General features: G+C 39.6%; 1 protein-coding gene across 9 annotated transcripts in view; it reads left to right on the top strand.

Annotated features, from left to right (window-relative positions):
• The window catches only part of ELP2 (elongator acetyltransferase complex subunit 2), a 55,347-nt gene that overhangs the window by 16,755 nt on the left and 13,239 nt on the right, over positions 1-25,353 (top strand). Inside the window, exons 5-18 of one of the 9 annotated variants that reach the window (XM_068993821.1) lie at positions 241-318; positions 863-1,066; positions 1,700-1,764; positions 3,067-3,133; positions 3,605-3,745; positions 5,126-5,221; positions 7,556-7,656; positions 7,814-7,945; positions 13,630-13,779; positions 16,434-16,622; positions 19,612-19,681; positions 20,202-20,297; positions 20,440-20,497; positions 21,086-21,158. In XM_068993821.1, the coding sequence (XP_068849922.1) occupies positions 241-318; positions 863-1,066; positions 1,700-1,764; positions 3,067-3,133; positions 3,605-3,745; positions 5,126-5,221; positions 7,556-7,656; positions 7,814-7,945; positions 13,630-13,779; positions 16,434-16,622; positions 19,612-19,681; positions 20,202-20,297; positions 20,440-20,497; positions 21,086-21,158 (1,520 nt within the window). The remainder of the gene's footprint in view (positions 1-240; positions 319-862; positions 1,067-1,699; positions 1,765-3,066; positions 3,134-3,604; positions 3,746-5,125; positions 5,222-7,555; positions 7,657-7,813; positions 7,946-13,629; positions 13,780-16,433; positions 16,623-19,611; positions 19,682-20,201; positions 20,298-20,439; positions 20,498-21,085; positions 21,159-25,353) is intronic. The other 8 variants (XM_068993822.1, XM_068993823.1, XM_068993825.1 and 5 more) reach the window with 8 other exon arrangements.

Raw genomic sequence — 25,353 nt, 5'->3', positions numbered from 1 at the left:
TCCTGTTTACCAAACTGGATAATGTAAATTTCCTCAAAGCCTTTTCATTTCGGTCTTTTTGTTCTCGTAACCTTGTTCTCTTGTAACCTTAAAGCTGACCATTTAAATTCCCATTGTCACTGGGGGCCCAGGACTGACTTTTCTCATCTCTCTGCTGATGTCCAGGGTTCTGATGATGCCACTGGACCTCTCCAGGAGGATAAGCTGAGTTAGTTGTTCATGGTGTGTTTTATTTCTTAGTGACATGCCTTCAGACCTTGAACTTTGGAAATGGATTCGCTCTGGTTCTCTGCCTGTCTTTTTTGCCTAATATTGATGGTGAGTTTCCTGCTAAGTGTATATTAAAAAAGCAGCATATTTTTATATCTCCATACAACTAGGACCTCAAAGAAACATATTGGATCTTAATTTTGTGTCTGAATATTTTCAGAAGACAAGTTGAGAGACATGGATAACATACTTTTGTTCTCAGTAGTCAAATGATCTGTGTATAAAACATAAGGTTAAGGGGGTGGCTGTTAGAAACTTCAGTAGCTGTTAAAAATTTAAGACATTTAATATGAACTTGAGATTGATACTCCTATTTATTAGATACATGTTCAATATAGATGAAATTTGGGGAAATTGCCTAGCTCTGTAGAAGATGGAGGTCTGGGATAAGTTGAGAAGGTACTAAGGATGGGCCCATGAGCATTTCTCTCACAGCCCCTGCCCATTGTGCGCAGTGACAGTTTGCCTCAGACCACTTAAAATCTCTAAGCGAAAAATGTCCTTTTGCTGGGAAGCCCGTCTGTACCTGTCTTTGATTATCCTCCACCAGGATGGTGGCCAGCGCACGTCAGACAGTCTTGTGGCTCCTCAGTTGCCTGGAGGACAGAGCTGGTGGGCAGAGGCTGGGCCTGGAAACCTCCAGTTTGTGTTGCCGTCTGCAGCGAGAGCTGCAACTTCGTGGTCTCACGTGATGTCCCACTTTCTGCCAGGGCTTCCCAGGAGGAGGAATTGCACACGTTCTGTTGTGGTTTTCGTTACATACAATTTCATTTCTTGGCATCTGCATTGAGGCTGAGTGACTGAAGTTTTATGGCTTTTTTTAAAATTGATTTAAAGAAAACTAATTTTACAGTCACACCTTTCATAGCTTTTTAACCACATAGTTATATATGTGCTTTTATTTTGTTGTTTAATTACTCCGTGGATTTTGTTTTATTATCAAATTCTCGAAACGTAGGGTCCTCAAAGTAACAAACATACTGTTAAACCTTTGTGCAATAACCAGGATGCTGGGCTCTTAGTTGCTCTCCCGGGTTTTTTATTATTCACTTGGGCTAATGATTCCTATTAAGTGTTCTGGCTGACATGGTTAAGTGCTCCCAGCTTGTTTTTACTGCTGAGCTCTTTTTATTGCTCCTTCTATCGTAAATGACACAGAACAGAGGAGAGGATTCTGTTAATAGTCATTCTTTGCCAAGTATCCATTTAATGGAACATTCTAGAATATTCATTTTATTCCTAAAGATATTATTGAGTGCTTTCAATTTATTTGTTCAGTGATGTGGGAAATAGAAATCAAGGCTCTACCTGGAACTTGGGACACGGCATAGGTGATTGTCATAACTTAGGATGGATGTTATGATGTTGTATGATATTTTATATATATATGTTATATGATACTTATAGTAATGCCTCTTTTTCCTTCCAGTGCCGATATTAGCATGTGGTGATGATGACTGCAAAATTCACTTATTTGTTCAACAAAACAATCAGGTAATTGTTCATCTTTCTTCAAGAGGCTAGAATTATGTTCTGCTTAATTCCATATCTTAAGACAGACTTTCTAGATTATAGAGTTTGGGGGATGTTCTGATCTAAGTTGACCAATCCAATAGGAAAATCTTTTCGACAGTCCTCTGTTAAACCGCTTGTCGCTGTTTGATCACCAGGTATTCTGCTGCTGCTTTGGCCTCTAAGTCCAGACTTGTTGTGGAAGACAGATTGTTAGGTCGGGAAGAAGAGAGGGAAATGTTGTAGTAGTATTTTTTCTTAAGAAATTTAAATGAAATATAACATACCTACCGTGAAATACACCCCTAGCAGTGATTATTTGTTCTTGTAATCTTTTCCTGTTCTTTGAGTGGTTAAACTAGAGGGAAGTTTCAGAAAGAGCGTTGGTTAACCCTATGTTCATTTAGTTAATAAAGAGTGAGTGAAAGTCGCTCAGCCATGCCTGCTCTTTGTGACCCCATGGACTATAGAATCCATGGAATTCTCCAGATCAGAATACTAGAGTGCATAGCTGTTCCCTTCTCCAGGGAATCTTCCCAACCCAGGGATTGAACCCAGGTCTCCTGCATTGCAGGTGGATTGTTTACAAGCTGAGCCACCAGGAAAGTCCAAGAATACTGGAGTACGTAGCCTATCCCTTCTCCAGCGGATCTTCCCGACCCAGGAGTCAAACCAGGGTCTCCTTCATTGCAGGTGGATTCTTTACCAGCTGAGCTACCAGGGAATCCCTAGTTAATAATAGAAATACTTATTTCTTTGCATTTTATAAGAAAGCTAAAAATCATTATGTTCAGCCGCCCAGCTTTTTTCTGTATTGTATCTACAGTGTATGTCATTTTACCTTGTGAACAGTTGATGTATTTGGGGACTACAGATATTATCTCCTCATGCTGCTGCTGCTAAGTCACTTCAGTCGTGTCCGACTCTGTGCAACCCCATAGACGGCAGCCCACCAGGTTCCCCTGTCCCTGGGCTGTTCCAGGCAAGAACACTGGAATGGGTTGCCATTTCCTTCTCCAATGCATGAAAGTGAAAAGTGAAAGTGAAGTCCCTCAGTCGTGTCTGACTCCTAACAACCCTGTGGACTGCAGCCCACCATGACTGCCCAGTTAAATGATATAGATGATGACGTTTTTTCATTCCCAAGTGAGAACTCTATCAGATAGTGTTCCCAGTTTTTTTTAAAAAATGCAGGAGGAATGGCTGAGATCAAATGAAGTCACTGATATACATTAAAATATTAAATTCTTACATTAAATCCTGTGATTTTTGTTATCTTACTAGTTTCAGAAAATGCTTTTTCTCTCTGGACATGAGGATTGGATAAGAGGCGTGGAATGGGCAGCCTTTGGTCAGTATGAAATATTGCTAAAGTACATATAGTGCAGACAAGTATGTGTAACTTTCAAAAAAGCAGCCTCTTATGTTTTAATTTAACATTTTCTTTGTATGTAACATTTTTCTGTTGGCCCAGTTAGAAAAGAGGATACTTATCCTTTGTATTAAGTATTAGTTGGGATGGTAGAGGATGACATAAGTTGATCTTTACAGGAGGACACTGGCTATTGCATGTGCAGACATTCTTGAGAAGTTCGTAGAAATTAGTAGATTGTATAGGAATACCAAATATTATAACTTTATTAGCATTTTATGTGTATTTGTCAGTGTCATTAAAAATTAATATCAGTCAAATTAATGAAAGATAGGGAAGCAAAGTCTAATTTTTTCAGGAAATCTAGAAATGTGTATATTGTAGAAGAAAAACTCATACTTAAATTTAAGAATAGAATGTTCTAAAAATAATATCTGTTTTTTTAACTAGGAAGAGATCTTTTCCTAGCAAGCTGTTCACAAGATTGCCTGATACGCATGTGGAGACTGTATGTAAAATCAACATCTTTAGAAACTCAGGAAGATGATAATATAAAACTGAAAGAAAATACTTTTACTGTAGAAAATGAAAGTAAGTAATAATGAAAATATTTGATGCAGTAATTCTTAGATTTCCTAGCTGACTTATTTATCTGTATCACTACACATATATGTGAAGGTTAGGTTTTCAGAAGTATCAGATCCCTAGCTGAAACTTATATTATGCATTTTTCCTTTTTTATTTTTATGTGAGAGTAAGTCATTTTTAATATAGGAAACTTACTTTTCTAAACCATGTTAGGTTTTTTTTGTTGCTGAAAATGTTTAGTATTTTCTCAATAAATTAGTTTGTAAAATTTTGCTAATTTCAGTTTTAGCATAGGAAGATCTAAAGAAATAATGTGAATTATTTGTACCTTTGTTGGAGGATATTCATAAGAGACAACTAAATTCCTATATTTGAATGGCATGTGTAGTTCTGATTTTCTTATTGTCTGGCATTAGAATAGTACCCCTCCATGGTAGGTTCTGTTGGAGATAATTTTCTATGGGTATGAAAATCATAATGCTAATCCTTACTTAACATTGTTCATCCAGAAATACACTTCTTTGTTATTACTCTTCTTGGTTATAACGCCCATTAGAGTTGAGATTTGGTGACAGATTTATGGAGAGAACCAAGAAATACTATAAGCAGCACATTGTTTCCAAATATGAAAACTTTTGTGATATTTTCATTAATTATTTTGTTTGAAAGTTCACAGTACTGATTTGACTTCCTTTATTTTTACATTTATCTTAGGAGTGTTGTCTCTTTTTAATGGTAGTTTAGACTATTTCATATAATGAGTGAGGATTGCAAAGGAGGCTGGCATGTCTTTTTTGTTTTTTAATTATAACATAAGAGTCACTGTCCCTGAAAATTTAAAATAGAACATATCCCTTAATTTTTATTTATAGCTAAGTAGGCAAATGGCAGCCCACTCCAGTACTCTTGCCTGGAAAATCCCATGGACAGAGGAGCCTGGTAGGCTGCAGTCCATGGGGTCGTGAAGAGTCGGACACAACTGAGCGACTTCCCTTTCACTTTTTTCTTTCATACATTGGAGACGGAAATGGCACCCCACTCCAGTGTTCTTGCCTGCAGAATCCCAGGGACGGGGGAGCCTGGTGGGCTGCTGTCTATGGGGTCACACAGAGTCCGACACAACTGAAGTGACTTAACAGCAGCAACAGCAGCAGGCAAAACATAAAGAAAAATCTATACATCTTTAGAGTTTACGTATCTTTTTTCTCCTGTAATTTTGAACAAGGGGTAAAGTTAATGAAATTTAGAATTCAGTGTTTTTTGTTGAATCTAAATCATGTTCTGTTCTGATTTTTTTTTAATGTAATTGTACAGCTGAGTTGGTTATGAAAATGTTCCTTTTAAAAAGAGCTTTGTGGGAAGAATCTTTTTTTGTTGTTGTAGGTATTAAAATAACATTTGCGGTTACTCTGGAGACTGTACTGGCTGGTCATGAAAACTGGGTAAATGCAGTTCATTGGCAGCCTTCATTTTACAAAGGTAGGAAGAAAAGCAAACACAAAGCCCTCATTTCAGTTAAGTCTGACTGATAGAATTTTAAGCTGACCAAATGAAGTAGAGGCTATTTTTGAGTGTAATTAGAAATCTCAGGGACTTCTCTTGTGGTCCAGTGGTTAAGAATCTGCCTGCCAGTGCAGGGGACACAGGTTCGATCCCTGGTCTGGAACTAAGTTCCCACATGTCACAGGGCAACTAAGCCTGTGAACCCCAACTGCTGGGCCCACGTACTCTAGATCCCATGCTCCGCAACAAGAGAAGCCGCTGCAATGAGGAGCCTGTCTGCTACAACTCAAGAGAAGCCCCTGCTTGCTGCAACTCAAGAAAGCCCTAGCACAGCAGCGAAGAGCCAGTACGCCACAATGAAGACCCAACCCAGCCAAAACAAACAAATAATTTTTAAAAAAGAAATCTCAAGTATAAGACATTTTCATGTTGGCAAAGTAGAATACTGTAACCTGTTCAGCTAGCTCGTCAATTCCATTGCAAGTTATATTTCTAAAAGAGAAAAAACTATGATTCCTGCTTTGATGCCAAAACTGCCATGCAGCTTTTAACTTTTTATCTTTAAAGTTTTTACCTGGTCCTTGTGGAATTTAAGAGAAATTGACTTTCAAGCCAACTTCACTTGACCCTTTACCCTTGGAAATACAAAGTTGGTAATACCCAGCTACATCATTTATGACTAAGTAAAGATTTTCCTTCTTTCTTTTGCCCTTAACCTCTATTTATGGAGTGATAATTGTGTGCATGTTCGAGTTGGCACTGAGGTGTAGAGCTGAGCATGGCAGCAGCCCCGTTTTCTCTTCCCAGCCCCTTCCCCAAGACAAGAATAGAGAGCAGCAGTAATTAATGCTCAGGTAACACCATCCAGCTTTTATTAAATTATGTCATATTTGCTGCAGTTTAAAAAGGATAAATTAGATATTATAGGACTTCCCTGGTGGTTCAGTGGATCAGAATCTCCTGCCAGTGCAGGGGCCCTGGGTTCAATCTCAGGCATGAAATGTTCCACATGCTGCAGAGCAACTGAATCCGTGTGCCCCAACTGCTGACCCCGCGAGCCACAACTGAGCCCACACACTGCAGCTACCGAAGGCTGTGCGCCTGGAGCCTGTGCTCCGCAGCAAGAGACGCCACCGCCGTGAGAAGCCCTCGCGCCCCTACTCGCCACAACTAGAGAGGACCTGCACAGCAATGGAGACCCAGCACAACCAAGAATAAATAAATTAATTAAAATAAGAGATAAATTGGATATAGATACGGGGATCCCTGTAGTTTTTCCTAAACCCTTCCCCCTCCATCCTTCCCTTAAGGCTGAATTCAGTTATTCCCATGCACTTTTTATCCTTTTATACTACACATATTTATGTATTCATAAAACTGTTTTGTAGCTGTTAAAATGATATCAATATGCATTTGTGCTTGTACAACCTGCCTTTTTAGCTTAATACACTCAGCTATATAGTACAGTACTATAATAAATGTATAATACTTTCACACTAATAATAAAACATCTTTAATCTTAGAGCATTTTACCTTGAAAAGTACAGTAGTGCAGTACAACAGCTGGCATACAGGGGCTGGCATCAAGTGATCAGGCAAGAAGAGTTACTGACGGGAGGAGGGAGAAGAGGTGGGAGATGGTAGAGCTGAAGGGGTGCTGAAAGATGAAGGCCAGGCTGCAGTCTCACCCAACACCTGATGTTGATGGCAAAGGATTGGTTCTTTCCTGGATTCAGTTCTGTGTAAGCCTGTTGAAAAAATGATCCAGTGATGTCTGGGTAGCAGCTCTCTTTCTCTTGTCATAGATGACAAGGTAGCACTGGATTGCACTCCGAATGGCTGCGGCAACCCTCGGGTACTGGTCTACGTTCAGGTCCCGTGCCTGAAGAACCAACAGTGCCTCCTCAAGTAAAGAAAATCCTCTTGCCGTTTCCTGTGTCGTGAATCTCTTCAGTTCTTCAGTTTCTTTTTCCTCTCTTCTCTCTTTGTCCTTTCTGTGGGCCTCCCAATTCTTCATTGGAGGTCTTCATTAGAAAGTGCCTTGTATCGCAGAGCAAGGAGTTCAGTGAAGTCGCCCTCTTGCAGATCTAGCTTAAAATAACGATACTGTACCACTGGACTCTATACAGTGCTGTAAAGTACCCAAAAGCATGACCACTTGTAGAGGATGCATACAGGTGACAAATGCATGCTAGACACGTGAACTAACTTTATGTGACTGGACATGGCGAGCACACTTTGCCTCTATGAAAGTGTGCAATTTGAATTTTTTATTTAGAGGACTTACTGTAGTTTGGTTTTTTTCTCTAGATGGTATCCTACAACAGCCAATGAGATTGTTGTCTGCCTCAATGGATAAAACCATGATTCTTTGGGCTCCAGATGAAGAGTCAGGAGTTTGGCTAGAACAGGTAAAATGTGAATATTTAAGGAAAAGGAAAATGAGTACGTGAAGCAGTAAATCCCAAGTCAGTGTTATGTTAAATAAGTGAGAACACAGTCTCTGGAATCAGTGGTTACTGTTGTGAGAAATCAGTTAAGAATTGTTTTCTGTGTATTGTTGAGTAGGTTCGAGTAGGAGAAGTGGGTGGCAATACCCTGGGATTTTATGATTGCCAGTTCAATGAAGATGGCTCCATGATCATCGCTCATGCTTTCCACGGAGCGTTGCACCTATGGAAACAGAATGCTACCAACCCAGTAAGGAAAATGCTTTTAAATCATTTCTGATCAAATAGAGTAAATCGTAAGTGAAACCTAGGGAAACAGTGTTGTTTTATCTCTAACACTCTTCTAAAACATAGAGGCATTTAAGTTCAGATGACGCCACTTTTTCTGTAGATGTTATTCTGTTGTTATACTAAGTAAGAAATTTATGCTTTTCTAAGAATAAAATTCAACTGTCTAACATTGTTGCAATATTAAAATTTGCATGTAGTTAAAATTTTTACATAAGTGAAGTTTAAACTGCATAAAATTTAAGCTCTCCCTTAAGCTATATACATTTTGTGATGAGAGTTTTTCCTAAAATGTTTAATTTCTTTGTCTTATGCAAGATAACATAATTTGATGTTTTCCTGTTGGTTAGCTAGGTGCTCCACTGATAATTTCTTGAGTTGTTGAATGACTGACTGACATAAGAGCATTTAGAAGGACCTGTTATTTTATGAAGGAATATATTAATGCTCTCAGGGGCTCTTGATATATGTAATTCTAAATGATCCTGCAAATATTGGGCTTTTCTAGATCTCTCTTACACTTTTTAATCTCTTGGAGAGGAATAATCTTTCTCTAGGTAGGTATAATAGCTGCTTTACAGTATTATTCCAATCTCTTGCTTCCTAATTTGCTTCCAGTCTGCTTCTCTGGGTTTGGGGAAATGGGATGACAGAAACAGTGTTAGGAGCATGTGGATCTTGGCCCCAGAACTTACTAGCTATGTTTTTGAGGACATTATTGAACCTTTGTCTCAGATTACTCATCTGTAAAAATATGGACAGTAATAACACCTACTGAGAGGGATATGGCATCTGGTCCCATCACTTCATGGGAAATAGATGGGGAAACAGTGGAAACAGTGTCAGACTTTATTTTTGGGGGCTCTAAAATCACTGGAGATGGTGATTGCAGCCATGAAATTAAAAGATGCTTACTCCTTGGAAGGAAAGTTATGACCAACCTAGATAACGTATTCAAAAGCAGAGACGTTACTTTGCCAACAAAGGCCCGTCCAGTCAAGGCTATGGTTTTTCCAGTGGTCGTGTATGGATGTGAGAGTTGGACTGTGAAGAAAGCTGAGCACTGAAGAATCGATGCTTTTGAACTGTGGTGTTGGAGAAGACTCTTGAGAGTCCCTTGGACTGCAAGGAGATCCAACCAGTCCATTCTGAAGGAGATCAGTCCTGGGTATTCTTTGGAAGGAATGATGCTAAACCTGAAACTCCAGTACTTTGGCCACCTCATGTGAAGAGTTGACTCATTGGAAAAGACTCTGATGCTGGGAGGGATTGGGGGCAGGAGGAAAAGGGAACGACAGAGGATGAGATGGCTGGATGGCATCACCGACTCAATGAATGTGGGTTTGGGTGAACTCTGTGAGTTGGTGATGGACAGGGAGGCCTGGCATGCTGCATTTCATGGGGTCACAAAGAGTCGGACACGACTGAGTGACTGAACTGAACTGAACTGAGAAGGATTTTGGAGTTTTGCCAAGAGGACACACTGCTCATAGCAAAGACCCTCTTCCAACAACACAAGAGAAGACTCTACACGTGGACATCACCAGATGGTCAATACCGAAATCAGATTTATTATATTCTTTGCAGCCAAAGATGGAGAAGCTGTATACAGTCAGCAGAAACAAGACTGGGAGCTGACTGTGACTCAGATCATGAACTCCTTATTGCCAAATTCAGACTTATATTGAAGAAAATAGGGAAAACCACTAGACCATTCAGATATGACCTAAGTCAACCCCTTATGATTATACAGTGGAAGTGACAAATAGATTCAAGGGATTAGATCTGATTGATAGAGTGCCTGAAGAACTATGGATGGAGGTTCGTGACATTGTACAGAAGGCAATGATCAAGACCATCCCCAAGAAAAAGAAATGCAAAAATGCAGAATGGTTGTCTGAGGAGGCCTTACAAATAGCTGTGAAAAGAAGCGAAAGGTAAAGGAGAAAAGGAAAGATATACCCATTTGAACGCAGAGTCCCAAAGAATTGCAAAAAAGAGATAAGAAAGCCTTCCTCAGTGATCAGTGCAAATGGGAAAGACTGGAGATCCCTTCAAGAAAATTAGATACCAAGGGAACATTTCATGCAAAGATAGGCATAATCAAGGACAGAAATGGTATGGACCTAACAGAAGCAGAAGATATTAAGAAGAGGTGGCAAGAATACACAGAAAAACTATACAAAAATGATCTTCATGACCCAGATAATCACGATGGTATGATCACTCACCTAGATCCAGACATCCTGGAATGTGAACCAAGCTACTGGAGGTGATGGAATTCCAGGTGAGCTATTTCAAACCCTAAAAGATGATGCTGTGAAACTGCTATACTCAGTTTGCCAGCAAATTTGGAAAACTCAGCAGTGGCCACAGGACTGGAAAAGGTCATTTTTCATTCCAAACCCAAAGAAAGGGAATGCCAAAGAATGCTCAAACTACCACATAATTGCACTCATCTCACACGCTAGTAAAGTAATGCTCAAAATTCTCCAAGCCAGGCTTCAACAATACGTGAACCATGAACTTCCAGATGTTCAAGCTGGATTTAGAAAAGGCAGAGGAACCAGAGATCAAATTGCCAACATCTGCTGGATCATAGAAAAAGCAAGAGAGTTCCAGAAAACCATCTATTTCTGCTTTATTGACTATGCCAGAGCCTTTGATTGTGTGGACCACAACAAACTCTGGAAAATTCTGAAAGAGATGGAAATACCAGACTGCCTGACCTACCTCTTGAGAAATCTGTATATAGGTCAGGAAGCAACAGTTAGAACTGGACGTAGAATACTGGTTCCAAATCGGGAAAGGAGTTCGTCAAGGCTGTATATTGTCACCCTGCTTATTTGACTTCTGTGCAGAGTACATCATGAGAAATATCCATAATTACTGGGAGAAATATCAATAATTTTCAGATAGGCAGATGACACCACCCTTATGGCAGAAAGTGAAGAACTAAAGAGCCTCTTGATGAAAGTGAAAGAGAAGAGTGAAAAAGTTGGCTTGAAACTCAACACTGAGAAAACTAAGATCATGGCATCAGGTCCCATCTCCTCATGGCAAATAGATGGGGCAACAGTGGAAACAGTGAGAGACTTTATTTTGGGGGGCTCCAAAATCACTGCAGATGGTGATTGCAGCCATGAAATTAAAAGACGCTTGCTCCTTGGAAGAAAAGTTATGACCAACTTCGACAGCTTATTAAAAAGCAGACATTACTTTGCCGACTAAGGTCCATCTAGTCAAGACTATGGTTTTTCCAGTAGTCATGTATGGATGTGAGAGTTGGACTATAAAGAAAGCTGAGTGCCGAAGAATTGATGCTTTTGAACTGTGGTGTTGGGGAAGACTCTTGAGAATCCTTTGGACTGCAAGGAGATCCAACCAGTCCATCTTAAAGGAAATCAGTCCTGCATATTCATTGGAAGGACTGATGCTGAAGCTGAAACTCCAATACTTTGGCCATACTGATGTGAAGAACATTTGAAAAGACCCTGATGCTGGGAAAGATTGAGGGCAGGAGGAGAAGGCGACAACAGAGGATGAGATGGTTGGATGGCATCATCGACTCAATGGACATGAGTTTGAGTAAGCTTCGGGAGTTGATGATGGACCGGGAGGCCTGGTGTGCTGCAGTCCGTGGGGTCGCAGAGTCAGACACGACTGAGCAACTGAACTGAACTTTACTGAGAGGGATTTTATGATGCTAAAATGAGTTAATACTTGTACAGTGTGAAATGCAGGGCCTGACACATAGTTAATACTATATATTCTAAATAAATAGATGAAAGAAGTCACAACCTTTGAGCAGAATTGAGTCAGCAGAGTTTGAATGTGCATCTAATGGCTTCCCTTACAAAGGAAAAATTCATGTATCCTGAGTGGTGCAATTGGTTAGTGCATGGTACTTATTTAGGTACAGATTCATGAATTTGCTTGACCTTTAGTTTGTGAGCTTTGTAATAGTTGTGTCGTATAGAAGGATTTGAATTCTCAGTACATGCAGTGATTCACTTTTCCCCTTTGTATCTGCCATTTGGAGTTGACCTTTAAGATTGTTTTTACTATTATATGAACCAGGGAATCATTATCTATGACACTTTCCAATGAGACTTTTTTAGGATAAATTTAATTTTGTTCTTAAGAGCTCCTTTGAGCCATATTTTATCTGGTCTTTGAGGGCCTTCATAAGAAAAAGCATTAGATGAGTAGGGAGGAACTCTACTACTCAAACCAGAGGACAGAATTTCACTGTAGTTTTGCTTAAAACTTGATTTCAGATTTATAATAGTTTACCAAATATTTAGAGTATTTCTTTAATAGACTTTATTTATTAGAAAAATTTTATATTTACAGGAAAAATTGAGCAGAAAATAGAGTTCCCATTTACCCCTGCCACCCAAGTATGCATAGCTGCCTCCACTCTCCACATCCCACACACATTTGTTACAATCAAGGGCAATTTCTAAAAACAAATGCTGCCCTTCAGAGCTGTGTTGATAGTCAACAGTGCTGTACTTTTTTCTGAATCTTTTGGAAACTCTCATTAGTGCTAACTTTAGAGTCAATTTTTATATCACAGAAGAAATGAACAGCATTTCTTTGTTCTAGCCTGTTTATGTTTTTGGCCAGAAAATAATATGGCTTAACCACATTCATCAGCATTGGCTTTGAACGACCTTTTAGCTATTTATATAAATTTAATTTTTCTCTAAAGTTCAAGTTTTATACCACTTGAGTTGTTCCAAAAGATGCTCTGTGGACATTTTCTATATTTCCTTTCATTATCGGAGAAGGCAATGGCAACCCACTCCAGTACTCTTGCCTGGAAAATCCCATGGATGGAGGAGCCTGGTAGGCTGCAGTCCATGGGGTCGCAAAGAGATGGACACGACTGAGCAACTTCACTTTTCACTTTCATGCACTGGGGAAGGAAATGGCAACCCACTCCAGTGTTCTTGCCTGGAGAATCCCAGGGACGGGGAAGGCTGATAGGCTGCCATCTGTGAGGTCGCACAGAGCTGGACACGACTGAAGCAACTTAGCAACAGCAGCATTTGATTATTTATTTCCTGGTTACTGGTGCTGGCTCCCTCAGGAGGTAGACTAACTAGGTTTGATTTAACCTCTGTCCTCTACACCTGCAGCTTTCTACTTAACAAAGAGAGTTGGTCATCTACAGACTCGTGTTAGCCAATACTCTTTATTATTTAGTTTGACAATTAAATAGTTGTGTATTACTGATACCTAGTATGTGCCAGTGTTGTATAAATATAGATTCATCTGACTATCATAATGACTGTAGGAGCTAGGTAGCTCTTTTTCAGTAGAGTTAATTGAGGCACAGAACTATTGGGTAATGTCTAGGTTCCAGGAAGCATTCACAAATGGCAAATGGAGGGGACTTCCCCAAGGAAACTGCTTTGAAGGACATAACACATATTTGAATGTTTAAGTTCTAATCTGCTTGACTGAAAAAACAGATCCTGTTACTGTGAATTTCCATCTTTTTTACTGAACTTTTCACCTTGTTTGGGAGCCATGGTCTTTCCCATATCAGACCTGAGGGCTGAAGGCATTATCAGACTTAATTTTGAATGAAAATACATTGATTATTTTGATGTATCATGAACACTTTTGTTGCAGAAAGAGTGGACTCCAGAGATTGTTATTTCAGGACACTTTGATGGTGTCCAAGACCTAACGTGGGATCCAGAAGGAGAATTTATCATCACTGTTGGTACTGACCAGACAACTCGACTTTTTGCTCCTTGGAAGAGAAAAGACCAGTCACAGGTAAAACATCTTCTTCTTGACGGATCCATTTGAAAAGAACATCCTTGAGCTCATGAAGAGAAGGGCAGCAACATTAGCCATTAGGGAAATGCAAATTAAAATGATGAGATGCCACTGCACACCCTCTGGGATATCTGAGGTATAAAATACTGACAGTGGCAAGTGGTAGTAGGTTGCAGAGAGACCGGAACTTTCATACATTGCCAGTGGGAATGCAAAATGATATAGCTACCCTGTAAAATAGGTTTCTTAAAAACTGAAGCATTCCAAAGAAGACATGCAGATGACCAGTAGATGTGTGAACAGATGCTCAACACTAACCATCAGGGAACTGCAAATCAGAACCACAATGAGATACTCCCTTTCATCTCTCAGAGTGGCTGTGATCAAATAGATAACAAACAGTGAATAGTGGCAAGGATGTGGAGAAAAGGAGCCCTTCTGCCCTGTTGGTAGGATTGTAAATTGTAGCTATGGAAAATGGAGTGGAGGTTCCTCAAAAAATTAAAAATAGAACTACCCCATGATCTAGGAATTTCATTTCTGGGTATTTAAAGAAAACAGTACTAATTTGAAAAGATACATCCACTCCCATGTTTATTGAAGCATTATTTACAGTACATATGTTTATTTAATGTAATTATTGTAAATAATTACATTATTAACAATAGCCAAGATATGGAAGCAGCTAAGTATCTATTGATAGATAAAGAAGACATGGTATACATACAATGGAATATTAGCCATTAAAAAATGAAGTCTTAAATATGTATATAACTGAGTCACTTTGCTGTATAGCAGAAATTAACACAACCTTTTAAATTAACTTTACTTCAGTGAAATTAAAAAGTAAAAAAAAATTTTAAAGAGGAAACTAAAGTCTTGCCATTTATAATAAAATAGATGAATCTAGAGGATACTGTGCTAAGTGATACAAGTTAGATGGAGAAAGACAGTGTGATGTATATGTGTAATCTAAAAAACAAACGAGCAAACAGTGAAAACAAACTTATACAAAGAATAAGTGAGTGTTTTCCAGAGGTGTGAAGCTGGGCGAAATAGGTGAAGGGATTAAAAGGCACAAACTTTCAGTTATAAATAAGTCACAGGGGTATGATACAGAGCATAAGGAATATGGTCAATAGTGTTTTAACAACTTCATATGAGGACAGGTGGGTGGTTACTAGATTTATTATGGTGACTGTTTTGTAATGTATTTAAATGTCAAGTCACTATGTTGTACACTGTGTTGAAACTAACATAATATTACATATTTCAACTGTATTTCAGTAAAAAACAAATTTAAGCACACATGTATTCTTTCTAATTCAAACAATTAAAATGTTAGTTGCCAAAATGTGTTTACTTTAGTTCCACAAAAAAGTTCTCTTTTACCTTGTAATTTTAGTTTTAATTCATTAGGAAACACTGTCAGATCTGCAGTAAAAGCTAATTTCTAATATCATATAGTGTCACTTAATAGTGAGCCTAGTTTTTGTTGAAGAAACTTCAGTCTTGGCCCTAAACTTTCAAAAACCACAATAAAACATTACCACTGATAAATCATTGAACTGTGCTATATACTACAAAGTATACTCAGTTTCTGATAAAAATTCATGAAACTGACTGTGGGTCAGACTGTGAGTGCTAATGAAATTTTGGCATTTCTGCTTTAGCAGTGTTTTGGTAGATTAAAATTAGTAGAGAACATTGGGAGCACACTGTAGTCAAGCAAAAAAGGCAAATGATTTTGGAGTGGTTTTCTGTGACTCTTAGTAATTTGCTACCAATATTACTCAGTTGTTGTTTACTCATGATCCTTTAAAAAAAAAAAAATCAGTAAATCAGACTATCCAAAATGTAAAATTCTGCCCTTTGAAACATGCTGTCAGGAAAATTAAAAGATGAGTCACAAGCTGGGAGAAAATATTTACAAAACACATACCTGATAAAGGATTTTTATCTAGAGTCTATAAAGAGCTTTTTAGAACTCAGTAAAATCAAAAACAAACAATCCAGTAAAAAAGAGGAGGGGGGGGAATGGGGCAAAAGATATTTCTCTGAAGATGATATATTAATGGAAAATAAGAATAGGAAAAGATTTCAGTACCATTAGTCATTAGGGAATGCACATTAAAGCTACAATGAGATACCATTACACCACTATTAGAATGATTAATGTTTAAAGACTGACTTGCACAAGTGCTGATGAGGGTGTGGGTAGCTGTATCTTTCTTACACTGCTGGTGGGATTGTAAAATGTATAGGCACTTTGGGAAATAATTTGACAGTTTATTAAAAATTATATAATCATTCAATTATCATACCCACAAGAAGTGTTTACTCAAGAGAAATAGGAGCATATATTCATACAGAGACTTGTACATGAAAGTTCATGACTGTTTTCTCAGTAAGACAGCTGGAAACAACCCAGATATCTGAGTAGGTGAGTGGATCAACAATTTGTGGTATAGCCATACAAAAGGAATACTCAGCAAGAAAAAGTATTGAACTGTTTATAACAACATGGATGAATCTGCCTCATGATCACATTTTCATGGCATAATGAATGATTTTATGTCTGATACTTTGTTGAAAAGAATTCAGTTTTTGAAACGTGTGATCTTTTTTTTTTAATCTTCTTTGGCACCCAGGTGACTTGGCATGAAATTGCAAGGCCTCAGATACATGGATATGACCTTAAATGTTTGGCAATGATCAGTAGGTTTCAGTTTGTGTCTGGAGCAGATGAAAAAGTTCTTCGAGTATTTTCTGCACCTCGGAATTTTGTGGAAAATTTTTGTGCCATTACGGGTCAGTCACTGAATCATGTGCTTTGTAATGTGAGTATTCCCCTAAATGTTTTAACTAGATTTCGCCACTTCATATAACATTTTAAAGAAGTTTTACGTAAGGCTGTAAGTGGAGAGTATGCGTAGAAAGGAAGTCAAATCATTTTATCATTGGCTTGATAAATTTTTGCGTATACTATACAGGCAGTAATTTAAATATTAGTATAATAAATTTTATAACAGATAAGCCCAAAACACTGTAAAGAATTAAAATATTAAATTAAGCTACAAATACTGTGTATATTCATTGTGTTTGATAACTGTGATAAAACACAATGGGTTATATTTTCAAGGAGATGATCATCTTGATGCAGATTAGGGGTAGGGGGCAATGGAGCTCATGTACTTAAAATTGTTAGATAAAACCAGTTAATTGCTGAATCTCGTGTTGGCTAAAGTAATAGTCATAGAAGGAAGTGTCACTGTAGTAATGAGAAAATGGGGCTTCATTTGAATTTTGAAAGGGGTAAGTTTTTATTAATGTTCATTTTTACCCTCTTTCTACAAAAGATTTGAGCACTTATAAAAATACATAGGTTATAAAAATTATCAAGTAACCAGATTTGAGGGAAGGGAAAGCAAGTAGCCAGGTAGTTGTGTTACACAGAAATGCATGTCATACAGTCATTTGCAGTCCTTAGAGTTGGGTCACAAATTTGCTTCTGAGCTTGAGAAGGGTAAGTACACTTTTAATAGGCAGAAGGAAGGCGAGAAAGAGAGCAGGGGAGTGGTTAGAGCTGCTTGAATGAAAAGTGTTTTCAAAGGAAATGGAGAACTGGGGAAAGGTCTAATGGTAGAGGACCTGGGAGCCAGACATAGTTGAGACTCTGGTACTGACGACGGGTCCTGAACAAAGGAAGTGATGAAATGCGCTTTGTGGGGAAGAGTGATGTGGGAACAGGAAACCTTTGAGCTCAGAGACTTTGAAGGCAGGGATGTTAGCGCCAGTCTGGGAGAAAAAAAGAATCATTTTAAAAGAAATATCCAGCTGCGCTTCCTACAGTGTCCCATGGACACCTCTGGCCACAGGCTGTCTTAGTTAGGTAAAGAAGAGGAAAGATGCTGTTACATAGTTTCTAATGCTAATGGACAATAGAACAAGATCAAAAGAGGGGCCTGGATTGTGGTCATTAGACTGAGCATGGTGTGGAGGGCTGGTTGGTTTGAGGATCTAACAATTCTAGGCATTGAAATGTGGTGGTGGGATTTCATGAGAAGTTAGTCCCTGGTATATATTCAGTTTTGTGTCCCAAGATACACGGATCCTGTAGACTGGAAAGCCACTTGCTGCTTTTTATATTTTTTTCCCATATTAAATATTGGGATATGTAGGAATGCCTCTTTTTTTGCTCTTTTCCATGGTGTTTCATTTTCTAGGTTTCTAAAATAAAGCATCCTGTGTCTCAGGTAACCAGTGTTGTTGAGTTTAAATTCCCCTTGCTCATGTTTGTGTTCAGTTCCATCAATACAAAGTTTAGATTTTAAGAAATACTGTTAGCTTATGGACATGTGCCAGTTTTGATGGTTAGTATTTGTTTCACTTGTAATAACTTAATTGATATGCAGCATATAAACGGATTCAGTTCAGTTCAGTTGCTCAGTCATGTCCGACTCTTTGCGACCCCATGAAGCACAGCACGCCAGGCCTCCCTGTCCATCACCAACTCCCGGAGTTCACTCAGACTCACGTCCATTGAGTCAGTGATGCCATCCAGCCATGTCATCCTCTGTCGTCCCCTTCTCCTCCTGCCCCCAATCCCTCCCAGCATCAGAGTCTCTTCCAATGAGTCAACTCTTCGCATGAAGTGGCCAAAGTATTGGAGTTTCAGCTTTAGCATCATTCCTTCCAAAGGAATCCCAGGGCTGATCTCCTTCAGAATGGACTGGTTGGATCTCCTTGCAGTCCAAGGGACTCTCAAGAGTCTTCTCCAACACCACAGTTCAAAAGCATCAATTCTTCGGTGCTCAGCCTTCTTCACAGTCCAACTCTCACATCCATACATGACCACTGGAAAAACCATAGCCTTGACTAGATGGACCTTTGTTGGCAAAGTAGTGTCTCTGCTTTTCAAAATGCTATCTAGGTTGGTCATAACTTTTCTTCCAAGGAGTAAGCATCTTTTAATTTCATGGCTGCAGTCACCATCAGCGGTGATTTTAGAGCCCCCCAAAATAAAGTCTGACACTGTTTCCACTGTTTCCCCATCTATATGCCATGAAGTGATGGGACCAGATGCCATGATCTTCATTTTTTGAGTGTTGAGCTTTAAGCCAACTTTTTCACTCTCCACTTTCACTTTCATCAAGAGGCTTTTTAGTTCCTCTTCACTTTCTGCCATAAGGGTGGTGTCATCTGCATATCTGAAGTTATTGATATTTCTCCCAGCAGTCTTGATTCCAGCTTGTGTTTCTTCCAGCCCAGCGTTTCTCATGATGTACTCTGCATATAAGTTAAATAAGCATTGCCACTTTAAAGAGTACTCTGTTTAAAAGTTTTAAAATACTCAAAATTTTAAGTATGTTTAATGAAAATACTATGACAGTGGCTTCTTGGGAAACATGTTTGCATGAGCCTCACCAGGGATGTACCCATGAGACTCTCTTGTAAATAAAGGTTCAGGCCTTCTGTTTTCAGCCCACTCTTCGCTAGAAGCCATCACAGCGCTTTCCTTGTCAAACCCTGAAGTCCACTGAACTGTGAGGGTTCAGTGAGCTTGTGGATGAGAGGATACCCAATTTTATGGATTGGGTGGGGGCTGGGGCTGGGGTTAGCTGGAGCCTGTCTGCTGGAGAATGAATGCTTAGCATTTCATCTCTTGGTTCAGAAAATGGAAGTCTGGGTAGATAACCCTCAGTGTAAGTGGTCTTTACACTGCTTCTCAGCATTAATGAGCATAGCATTTTTTTTTTTTTCCCGCAGTGCCTGAGGTAACAGTATCTTTTTAGCATCTAAGACGTGTCTCACATTTTTTTATTCCAGCAAGACGGTGATCTTCCAGAAGGAGCTACTGTCCCCGCTTTGGGATTATCCAATAAAGCTGTCTTTCAGGGTAAGACTGAGTTCGTCTCCAGAATTACTGAACCTATAATGGTACTTACCACCTAGTTACACACTTGTGTAACATGTACCAGTGTTCATTACAGGTGATTTCTCTTTTTAGAGATCACAGTATAGGCATCTATGCTCTCAGATATTTCATGGTAACTACTCTATGTATCCTTGCACATCTTGAAATAGGTGCTGCTTTTACAAAGTGTACTTCATGGAGCGCTTACAACCACAGATACTAATGTGGGTTGCCTGAAAAACGCGTTCCATAGTTTATAAAAAGTTTGGGAAATATTCGGTCAAAGGAAAATGAAGGAATTTTTATGAAATTGACCACAGCACATATGGAAAATACCGGAGTAGTGGAAATACCCTTGGCTTTGCAATCACATGAATACAGCGCTGAATTACCCTCCCTTGAAGTGCCGCCACTTTCTCACTGGTGGCCTTAACATTGGGATGTGTGTAGGAGACATGAAGATGGGACCACATTCATGATGTTGATGCTTCTTTTAAACTAGGAGACATGGCTTCTCAGCATTCTGATGAAGAGGAGCTGTTAAATAGTGCTGGTTTCGAGTATCACCAGGTGGCCTTCCAACCCTCCTTACTTACTGGTAAGAAAAGGCAAAAGTATGATTTACTAGAATCATTAGTACACATAGTGTGCTATCTGTCACCGGTGACCTAAATCTGTGCTTCAGAATTCACTTGCATGAAAATAGAAAAATTAACTGCAACACTGTAAATTTATTATAGAACCTCCCACTGAGGACCATCTGCTGCAAAATACTTTGTGGCCTGAAGTTCAAAAACTGTAAGTTAAACTATACTTAGCTGTTTGGTCTGATTCTATCCTAACTTGTGATATTTTTCCCCCCACAATTTGATTTTCTCCTTTGCTTTCCTCTTAGCTACAGTCCCCCACCCCCAGATCTAAAGATCTCTTGGTAGCCTTCATAAGGGGTGAGAATCAAACTTTACGTAGATTTTTATAATGCTGTGTATTATAGTTACTAGATTTGTTGGTTTTGATTTTTTAAAGTAGAGAGGCATAGCACCATTTTTTTTTTAACTGTTACTCTTTTTTTTTTTCCTACAGTGGTTCCCTATTTGAACCTTTCTGTGGTTTGTTATTAATATCTATTGTACTGACTGGTTAGGGGTGAAAACTTGTATTTAATTTAGTAGTTTGAATAAGTTATATTATTGCGAGGAAGTTACATTTTTCTCCACTCTCTGCTTTTACCCCAGATACTTCCCTTGACAGAAATATTTCTTAAAAGAACTGTGTGTTAGCTAGAGAGATTAAAGTTAATCTTTTCACATTAAAAAAATTTTGCAGCATGAGAAGAGATACATTTCCTAATACAAGGGTCATCCATTTTCTGTTTTTGAATTTTAGATACGGACATGGCTATGAAATATTTTGTGTTGCTTGTAGCAATTCAAAGACTCTGCTTGCCTCAGCTTGTAAGGTAGGGCATGTTACTTTTCTGTTCTGCTTGGTCACAGGTTATTTAAATCAGGCTCCTGCAAGCTTAGTGATGCATGCAGAATTCGACATGAAAGGCCACAGGTGCCTGATTTTTCTGAATCTTGCTTTCTCTGCCTCTTTTCCATCTGTCTCTTCAGAAGCTTGCAGTTGCCTTTTAAATCTGTCTCAGCTGCACAGTTTTGTTTTTCAGTACTTGGCTTGAGCCTATTTATGCCCCTACTCAAAAACTATTTAATCAGATATCTGAAAATTAGACCTAAAAATGTGATAAAAATTTTTAGTAATGGGAGTCCTGGAGACACAGGGGAAGGCAAAACCCCGTGTGTGTTCCATGTGACCATTTCTCGAGGCCGCTCAGGGTGCTGAGCTAATAGGGGAGTCCAGTCCCTTGGCCCATGCCATGGTGAGGCAGGGGCGCGGCCAGGGCAGCGAGCTACCAGTAGGTGGCGCTGCAGAATTGTGCACTTGAGACAGTGGCCTGGGGGAATGGTCTTAAACTTGTTCTTCTTCAGTGTTTATATCCTGTGGAGGATTATGTGAAGGATCTGAGACCCAGGCATTCCTCTGAATTTCCTCAAATTATCTACTTGTTTTAAACAAGAAAATGCATTTATTTACTTGTTTTAAGCATGATGGTAAGAGCTGCCCACCTGGATGGCCACCTTTGGGTTTCTTTGTTTTTGGGTTTTTTTCTGTGTGTTTGTTTTTTGTCCGTGCTCTTGCTGTGGCTTCTTTGTATTTGCCTGTGTTGAGCTGAGGGTCATCCTAAGAAATAATGTCATGCTCCTTTTCCCCCACGCCTCTTTGTTTATTGGCCTCTTTGTGAGGGTGGTCCTGAGAGTTTTCTTTCTGTTAATACAGATGCCTTTGGGTAGAATAGGGCATAATAGCAATAACAACTATGCTTCTATTGAGCAAACGTTTTTGTGTCTTAGAGCACTGTTAATCATATATTTTCTCCTTTTCAAGTTGGCTCACTTGTAACAAGCAGGGGCTTTTCTCTTTTAAGCTAGCATTCTGTAGCTGTTTTATTTAGGTGTCATGAGTGTACCAAAGGAGAAGAGGGCAGTAGAGGATGAGATGGTTAGATAGCATCACCGACTCAGTAGACAGGAACTTGAGCAAACTCCAGGGAATTGTGGAGGACGGGGAAGCCTGGTATGCTGCAGTCCATGGGGTGGCAAAGAGTCTGACACAACCTAGCAAATGAATGGCAACAAAGTGTACTATAAATTGAACATTGGACAGTTTGATAAATTTTGATATATACCTGTGAAATCATCACTACAGTCATAATGAAGATACCATCCACCCCCAGTCCTGTGCTGTGCTGTGCTTAGTCACTCAGTTGTGTCCGACACTTTGCAATCCCATGGGCCGTAGCCCTCCAGGGTCCTCTGCCCACAGGGATTCTCCAGGCAGGAGTACTGGCGTGGGTTGCCATTCCCTTCTCCAGGGTATCTTCCCAACCCAGGGATCAAACTCAGGTCTCCAGTTTTGCAGGGAGATTCTTTACCATCTGAGTCACCAGAGAAGCCCGCCCCTATCCCTAGTAAACCACGAATCTGTTTTTTAACATGATTCAGTTCAGTTCAGTCGCTCAGCCATGTCCGACTCTTTGCGACCCCATGAATTGCAGCACGCCAGGCCTCCCTGTCCATCACCAACTCCCGGAGTTCACTCAGACTCATGTCCATTGAGTCAGTGATGCCATCCAGCCATCTTATCCTCTGTTGTCCCCTTCTCCTCCTGCCCCCAATCCCTCCCAGCATCAGAGTCTTTTCCAATGAGTCAACTCTTTGCATGAGGTGGCCAAAGTACTGGAGTTTCAGCTTTAGCATCATTCCTTCCAAAGAAATCCCAGGGCCGATCTCCTTCAGAATGGACTGGTTGGATCTCCTTGCAGTCCAAGGGACTCTCAAGAGTCTTCTCCAACACCACAGTTCAAAAGCACCAATTCTTCGGTGCTCAGCCTTCTTCACAGTCCAACTCTCACATCCATACATGGAAAAATCATAGCCTGACTAGACGGACCTTAGTCGGCAAAGTAATGTCTCTGCTTTTCAATATGCTATCTAGGTTGGTCATAACTTTTCTTCCAAGGAGTAAGTGTCTTTTAATTTCATGGCTGCAATCATCATCTGCAGTGATTTTGGAGCCAAAAAAAATAAAGTCTGACACTGTTTCCACTCTTTCCCCATCTATTTGCCAAAAAGTGATGGGACCAGATGCCATGATCTTCGTTTTCTGAATGTTGAGCTTTATGCCAACTTTTTCACTCTCGTCTTTCACTTTCATCAAGAGGCTTTTTAGTTCCTCTTCACTTTTCTCCCATAAGGGTGGTGTCATCTGCATATCTGAGGTTATTGATATTTCTCCCGGCAATCTTGATTCCAGCTTGTGTTTCTTCCAGTCCAGCGTTTCTCATGATGTCCTCTGTCCACTGGAGAAGGGAATGGCAAACCACTTCAGTATTCTTAATAATAGGATACTGAACGAGGAACTCCCCAGGTCAGTAGGTGCCCAATATGCTACTGGAGATCAGTGGAGAAAGATGGAACCAAAGCAAAAACAATACCCAGCTGTGGATGTGACTGGTGATAGAAGCAAGGTCCAATGCTGTAAAGAGCAATGTCACATAGGAACCTGGAATGTCAGGTCCATGAATCAAGGCAAATTGGAAGTGGTCAAACAAGAGATGGCAAGGGTGAACGTCGACATACTAGGAATCAGTGAACTAAAATGGACTGGAATGTGTGAATTTAACTCAGATGACCATTATATCTACTACTGTGGGCAGGAATCCCTCAGAAGAAATGGAGTAGCCATCATGGTCAACAAAAGAGTCCGAAATGAAGTACTTGGATTCAGTCTCAAAAACGACAGAATGATCTCTGTTTGTCTCCAAGGCAAACTATTCAATATCACCATAATCCAAGTCTGTGCCCCAACCAGTAATGCTGAAGAAGCTGAAGTTGAATGGTTCTATGAAGACCTATAAGACCTTGTAGAACTAACACCCAAAAAAGATGTCCTCTTCATTATAGGGGACTGGAATGCAAAAGAAGGAAGTCAAGAAACATCTGGAGTAACAGGCAAATTTGGCCTTGGAATGTGGAATGAAGCAGGGCAAAGACTAATAGAGTTTTGCCAAGAAAATGCACTGGTCATGGCAAACATCCTCTTCCAACAACACAAGAGAAGACTCTACACATGGACATCACCAGATGGTCAACACTGAAATCGGACTGATTATATTCTTTGCAGCCAAAGATGGAGAAGCTCTATACAGTCAGCAAAAACAATACCAGGAGCTGACTGTGGCTCAGATCATGAACTCCTTATTGCCAAATTCAGACTTAAATTGAAGAAAGTAGGGAAAACCGCTAGACCATTCAGATATGACCTAAATCAAATCCCTTATGATTATATAGTGGAAGTGAGAAATAGATTTAAGGGCCTAGATCTGATAGATAGAGTGCCTGATGAACTATGGAATGAAGTTCGTGACATTGTACAGGAGACAGGAATCAAGACCATCCCCATGGAAAAGAAATGCAAAAAAGCAAAATGGCTGTCTGGGGAGGCCTTACAAATAGCTGTGAAAAGAAGAGAAGAGAAAAGCAAAGGAGAAAAGGAAAGATATAAGCATCTGAATGCAGAGTTCCAAAGAATAGCAAGAAGAGATAAGAAAGCCTTCTTCAGCAATCAATGCAAAGAAATAGAGGAAAACAACAAAATGGGAACGACTAGAGATGTCTTCAAGAAAATCAGAGATACCAAGGGAACATTTCATGCAAAGATGGGCTCGATAAAGGACAGAAATGGTATGGACCTAACAGAAGCAGAAGATATTAAGAAGAAATAGCAAGCATACACAGAAGAACTGTACAAAAAAGATCTTCACAACCCGGAAAATCATGATGGTGTGATCACTCATCTAGAGCCAGACATCCTGGAATGTGAAGTCAAGTGGGCCTTAGAAAGCATCACTACGAACAAAGCTAGTGGAGGTGATGGAATTCCAGTTGAGCTATTTCAAATCCTGAAAGATGATGCTGTGAAAGTGCTATACTCAATATGCCAGCAAATTTGGAAAACTCAGCAGTGGCCACAGGACTGGAAAAGGTCAGTTTTCATTCCAATCCCAAAGAAAGGCAGTGCCAAAGAATGCT

Source organism: Capricornis sumatraensis, chromosome 21 (assembly GCF_032405125.1).
Source record: "Capricornis sumatraensis isolate serow.1 chromosome 21, serow.2, whole genome shotgun sequence".
Lineage (NCBI taxonomy): Eukaryota > Metazoa > Chordata > Mammalia > Artiodactyla > Bovidae > Capricornis > Capricornis sumatraensis.
This window is presented reverse-complemented; position numbering and strand designations above follow the sequence as displayed.